Below are 6000 nucleotides of genomic sequence, written 5' to 3'. Positions count from 1 at the left end.
CTGATTGGCTGAACAACTTAGGAGAGCCCCCATGGCAAAGACTTATCTGGCCCCAAATGTCAATGGTGTTGGCTCCAAAGCCTTGTTGTCGAAGTGTGAAGCGTGGTATCCGTAGGTACAGACATGGTTTGTTGTTCTGGAAAGGCAAGAGTCGCAGCTGGGAGGCTGACCGTCAGGATACCACAGTGACCAAGCGCCACGGCCACCGGGGTTAAATGAGAATGTCACACCCACAGTTGGGATAAGTTGAAAACATTTTATTTCAATTCTATCCTTGGGAGGCAGCATAAATAATCACAGAAGACCATTAAGGTAAAAGGGGGAAGAAAAAAAAGGTCTAGAAGTGTGAGGAGGGGATGAGAGCAGACACTGTCTAGCTGCAGGGGGCGGCAGGCCCAGAAACCCTGCTGTAGCTGGCTGAGAGGGTGGAGGGTTCTTGGAGGAAAAGCCTGAGGGCTGGGGCTTTCCCTGCCCAGGTGACCTGGAGGGGCTGAGGGCGCCCCAGCCTCTGTGGAGGGACGTACTAGAGGGTGGCCACGGGAAAAGCAGGTGTGGGGTAAAATGCGTCTAGTAGATCCTAGCTAATGAGAGAGGAGTGGACACCCATTTCTTGACCCCCAGGCCAGATCTCGCTCCCGGAACCGTGACTTTTCTGACAGCAGTGTTTACAGACTCTGTGGATAGTGGGAAATGACGGGAGCAAATAAGGAAATAAAAAAGAAAATGCGTAGAAGACCAGATGAAATATGGCGTCTCAGAGAGTCCTGTGACCTTGGGCCACGTCTGTGTCCTCATCGGCAGCGTGGAGAGAAGGCTCCCCACCTCTTGGAGCAGATGCGAGGCTTGAATGAGGTCCTACAGGTCAGAGAACCGTGTAAACTTTAAAGTGCTATACGGACATAAGGGGCTGTGGTCCTTCTACGAGTGTAAGGCTGAAAGTGGCTGAGACAGAAGTGGCGAGGGACAGGTGCAGAGCGGTCTCTGAAGTGATCAGACCCCTTCTGCCCTGTCTTCCCCAGGGCCGAGCTCCCCCTTCTCAGCCCTGGCTTCCAGGGGGAAGGGGCCTCCTCGGGAGGGAGTCCTCTGGGGAGGGAGAGCACAGGGCAGGGGCCGGGAGCACTGGGTGGGAAGGGCCTCAACTGGGCAGTGTGGCACATTGGCACTACTGGTGTTGGGCAGATGGTAGCAGTGGCTTCCAGTTCTTTCTCCACAGAGACGTGGGCACAGGGGATGTCCCCATGCGACTGGCATCTTGATGTGGGGGGAAGGGCCCGGGCCCGGAGTCTGGACGTGCTGGGTCCTGGTCCTGGGTTGACTTTTGACCTTCTGGGTGACTTAGTAAGTCACTTCCCCATTGCAACCCTCAGTTCTGTCCTTCGTAAAATGGGGACCCTATTCCCTACCCTGCCTACCTCACAAATTAAACGGGAAACGGGTGTTCCAAGAGCTTTGAAGAGAATCATGGGAAGGCAAGGGGTCATTATGGCCTTGGTGAGCAATCCTCTTAATTCCCTGAAGACAAGAGAGAGGGGGCAAGAGACAGAAAGGAGCTGGGCTGCTTGCAACCCTTGTCAGGTGAGCCAGGCTTGCGGGGCTGTCAGGGAAGGGAGGAAGATGCGGGGAGGGGAGGCAGAACAGCCCAGGCCTGTAATCCAGCCCTTACTGGGCCAACGGCAAGGGTGCTGTGAGCCCCGGCAGGGAGAGCCGAGATGTCCCTGCAGGCCCTTGGCAGGGGAAAAGTTCAAGTTCTCCGTCTACTGGGGTCCTGGCTTCGCCCTCTGCTCCCTGATCCATTGAGGGTCACCCCACAAGGAGTCCATGGTCTTCACCCCTCCAAGGGGCCTCTGAGGCTCCTGGGGTGGTGGGGAAAGGGGGGGTCTCCAGCGGTGGGTCTCCAGGAGAGGCTGGGGACTTTCCCAGCAGGAGGCCGAGAGGTCAAAGGGCAGCTTCCAGTCCTCAAGGTGGCGGGTGGGCGTCCTCAGGCGGTCCCCAGCTCCAGTCCCGGCTCTGTCTCTGGGGGCGCTGGAGAAGGGGAAGTTAAGGGGCGTGTGGAAACCGCGGAGAGATCAGAGGTCAGCTTAGAAAGCAGCCCTGCCCGGGAGCTAACAGTTCTTGGGGCTGTTGCGCAAGTTTTTCAGCTCCAGCTGCAGCTGCCGAATGCGGATGTCCTTCTGGGCCAGCTCCTCTTTCAACCGCCGGATCTCATCCTGCTGCCGGAAGAACATTCGGAGAAGCTGGGGAGGACGGAGAGGGGTGGCGGCAGGCAGGAGACAGCAGGTGAGAAGGCGATTTCTCGAGTGGGTGTCGCGCCTGCCCTGCCCCCGCCCACTGCAGCCTCTGCCCTTGTCCCCCGGGGCCTCTCCCCCCACCCCTGCTTTAGTGTCCCCAGAGGCTCTTGTCCCTGCAGCATGCCCTTCTCCAGACCCAGCTCAGGGCTCCTTCTTCCCTTGGGAGCCCAACACCGCCCACTTTCCCAAATATTTCGAGCGCAACTTTTAAGGGTGCAAACATAATACTCTTATTTACCATTGTGAATGAGAACCTTTCTAAAATGCTTTGTATCCTTCTCTTCTTAAGGAAGCTCAGATACAGAACGGAAGCCAGGTTTTCGGCTGCGGGGGGTGACTGTCACAGCTGCCAACGTTCGCACTGTGCAGGGATTCCCAGGAGGGTTGGACATGGGCAAAGCAGAGGGATCGGACAGCCCTTCACTGGGACAAGTCCCTGGATTAACCAGACTCACCCCTTCCACCAGAAAACAGACTACCAGATGCCTGCAAGACACTGAGCTCTGCAAGACAGCGGACCCCTTGAGGAACCCCAGCCTTGAACTAAATGTTCCTGATGCACACTTGTGGGGGAGCACTCCTGGGTGTGAACTGCACGTGTTTTTGTAATTGTATACTTAAGTGAGATAGGATAGACACTGATGAAATAGTTTGAAAATGTCCCCATGAAAACTAAGTTGCACGCATTAGATAAAGGGGATGCTAATGGAGTTGCTCCTGAGTTCGGTGCCGGCCATGTAAACATAAGAGATCAGGAGCAGTGTATATCTTGCTTGTCCCATAGTGGTGACCCGGCTGTATGTGCTTGTCAAAACCTACGGAACCGTACACTACAAAGGATGACTTTTACCAGCAGGAAATTATACCCCAATAAATCTGTCTTAAAGCAAGAAACAACGGGGATCAGCTCTGAAAAAAAAATGGGGGGGGGGGGTGATTTATTTGTGAATAACATAACAGGTTCCCAGCCAGGAATCTCCTGAAAGAGAAGTCTTCGTCCTGCATCAAAGTGGGATTTATGTATGTATGTATGTGTTTATTTTACTGTGTCAGTGTATGTACTGTCAAAGTGAGCACTATTTACTTAATGCATCAAAGGAAAATTAATGGTTTGAAGAATATCTCTATCATTTTGATGATTCTTTAACTGACTTTTTTTTTTTTAACCAACAAATTGGTACTGGTTACATCTTTTTGGTGGGATGATGTACTCTGTCCCTGCACTCAATGATCCCACACAATCCTGTGGCTTCCAAGTTCTGAAAATTCCTCTGCATAATCTTTTGGTCAGCTTTTGTTTAAAAAAGCAAAACAAAACAGTGTTATTGAGGTGTAATTCACATACCATAAATTCCACTCATTTTAAGTGTACAAGGAACTGATTTTTAGTAAGATTCAGAGTTGTAGTAAGTCTCCTCCCCTGTATCAAGCCACCAGTTTATCTTCCCATGTAGACAATGTGTCCACCATTTACAGTTCAGTTTTCTAACTGGTTGTTCCCAATCCGCTAAGTTCTTTCCAAGAACAAAGTGCATAAGCTTTAGTGTAGACAGATTATGACATCTATGTTGCCTGCCCAGAGACCCTTGAAAATCTCTCTTTGGATCTTTTCTGTTCATAGAAACAAGTTGTAGCAAAATGTTACTTGATTTCAGTGCTGCTCAACCCTGCTTCCTCCACACTGGGTACTAGAACAGAGCTCAGTCTCTTGTTATGGCCCACTGGGGCTATCCCAGCAACTCAGGTACCTTCTACCTTCTCAGGTAATTAAAAAAATATTTTTTAAACGGAAAATGCCAAATAGATAACTGTAAATTGGTGTGATAAGAAACTTTTAAGATGGCCCCTGTGTTACCCCTCCCCTCAAGGGTGGGCCGGACTGGGTAACTTGCTTCAAATGAATAGAATATGGCAGAAGTGATGGGATGTCATTTCCAAGGTCAGGTTACAGAAAGACTGTGAATTCCATCTTGGACACCTTCTCTTGCTCACTCTGAGGGATGCCAGCTGCTATGTTGTAAGCTGTCCTACAGAGGGGTCCATACAGTAAGGACCTGAGGGAGGCCTCCGGCTGAAAGTCTGTGAGGAACCAAGACCCTCGGTCCAACAACGCATGAGAAAATGAGTCCTTTCAGCAGCTGTGTGATTGAACTTGGCAGCAGATCCTTCCCCGGCTGAGCCTTCAGATAAGGCTGCAGCCCAGTTGCCAGTTTAACTACAAGGTCTCATGGAGACCTTGAACCACAGGCATCCATTCTGAGCTACTAGGAGATAATAGATGTTTGTGGGTTTAAGTCACTAAGTTTGGGGGTGATGTTTTACACAGCAAAAGATAACTAATACAGGAAGCCTCACTGGGCACTTCGTATGGACCAGGAAGAGTGCTAGACCCTTAGGAAATTTCCTGTCTTATTTCTATGTGTTGTTTCCTGTCCCCACTTCACCATGAGAAAGGTCAGGAAACTTGCCTGGGCCCAGCCAGGAGATGGCAGAGCCGATTCGATGCAGATGGGTCCATGTAGCCTTCTCTACTTCAGCTGCATCAGGCCAAGATCCTGGCCCAGGGCATGCATCTTTGAACCCTGGCCCGAGCCAAACTCGGCACCTGGTATTGGCACCGGGGTCTGGAGGTATGGTGCAAAGGAGACTTTGTGGGGCCTGGGTAAGACTCAGACATGGCTGCCCCTGAATGAGCTGCCCCCATTCTACAGGGTGCAAAGTACTTTCATAAACACAGCCTCTCCCCCAACAAACAGGGAACTGTCAGACCCTGTCCTTGCCACAATGCCAGGGAGGAAGGCAGTGCTGAAAGGCTGAGGCCAAGCTTCCCTCTGTTAGTCCGCAATTTAGAACTCCCGTAACAGCAAATGACAGCCTCTTTCTGGTATGAGACGCGGGACTGCGTGGGTTAGTGAGGGCCGGGGTGGGTGTGGGGCATCAATATCCCTGTGTATCCCAGCCTCTATTTATTGGGGTCAGAGGCAACGGAAGCCAATAGCAGGCTACTTATGGTATTTGTCACAGAAAGAAAAATGCCCCAGATGCAGCCGGCTTAAAGGCCTGAAGCCCATAATTGAAATGTAAAGGTCTCGCTCTTCCAGGACCCATGGAGGTAATAACTTATATTCCTTACCTCGTTCTCTGTCCTGGGCGGGACATTCTCTAATAAATCTATTCCATTGACCACAACGCTCTTCTTTTCTTTGATGGGAGCCTTAAATACCATTTTTGAGGACTTCTTATAGCCTTCCTTCAAAGACATCAGCACGGGATCTACGGAAGGCAAGGGAAACATTCATGTTGACAATTTGGTGATGTGTCAAGGGATGGCTTCTCTTGTTCACACCATACTTGACAGCTGGCTGAGTGTGTGTATGGTGGGGGCGGTCAAGTAGGAGGTTACACAAGGGGGCAATAAGTGAACCAGACTGAAGGCAAAAGCTGCCATCTCGAAGCCTCTCTTGGGGAGCCCAACCCTGGCATACCTCGGTTGATGCCCCCCAGCCATTCATCGGGGGTCAGAGCTGGCTCCGTGCCTGGTGTCATGGGGTAAATGTCTTCCTGGTAGGAATCCGACTGCAGAGGGGGGAGCAGAAGAGAACCAAGAGAACCCCTGCTCTTCGGCAGCCCCTCCTTGCTGACCCGCCACCGTGCTCCTGCTGTCCTGCCCCCAAGCCTTAGCACTCAGGCTTGGAATCCCCACCCTGCATTC

The 6000-nt window shown here is 51.6% G+C and overlaps 1 protein-coding gene across 2 annotated transcripts in view; it reads right to left on the bottom strand.

The window, feature by feature from the left end:
• Positions 1–236: 236 nt before the first annotated feature.
• Positions 237–6000, bottom strand: part of CORO2B (coronin 2B) — a 127575-nt gene continuing 121811 nt past the window's right edge. For both annotated transcript variants that reach the window (XM_059180929.1, XM_059180930.1), the window contains exons 10-12: positions 5774–5864; positions 5422–5561; positions 237–2234 (exon numbers count right to left, since the gene is read on the bottom strand). In XM_059180929.1, coding sequence (XP_059036912.1) covers positions 2103–2234; positions 5422–5561; positions 5774–5864 — 363 coding nt within the window. In that variant the 3' untranslated portion in view covers positions 237–2102. The remainder of the gene's footprint in view (positions 2235–5421; positions 5562–5773; positions 5865–6000) is intronic.

The sequence above is a fragment of the Mustela lutreola genome, chromosome 7 (assembly GCF_030435805.1).
Source record: "Mustela lutreola isolate mMusLut2 chromosome 7, mMusLut2.pri, whole genome shotgun sequence".
Taxonomy (NCBI): Eukaryota; Metazoa; Chordata; class Mammalia; order Carnivora; family Mustelidae; genus Mustela; species Mustela lutreola.
Note: the sequence above shows the minus strand (reverse complement) of the source record. Positions and strands in the feature narration are given on the sequence as shown.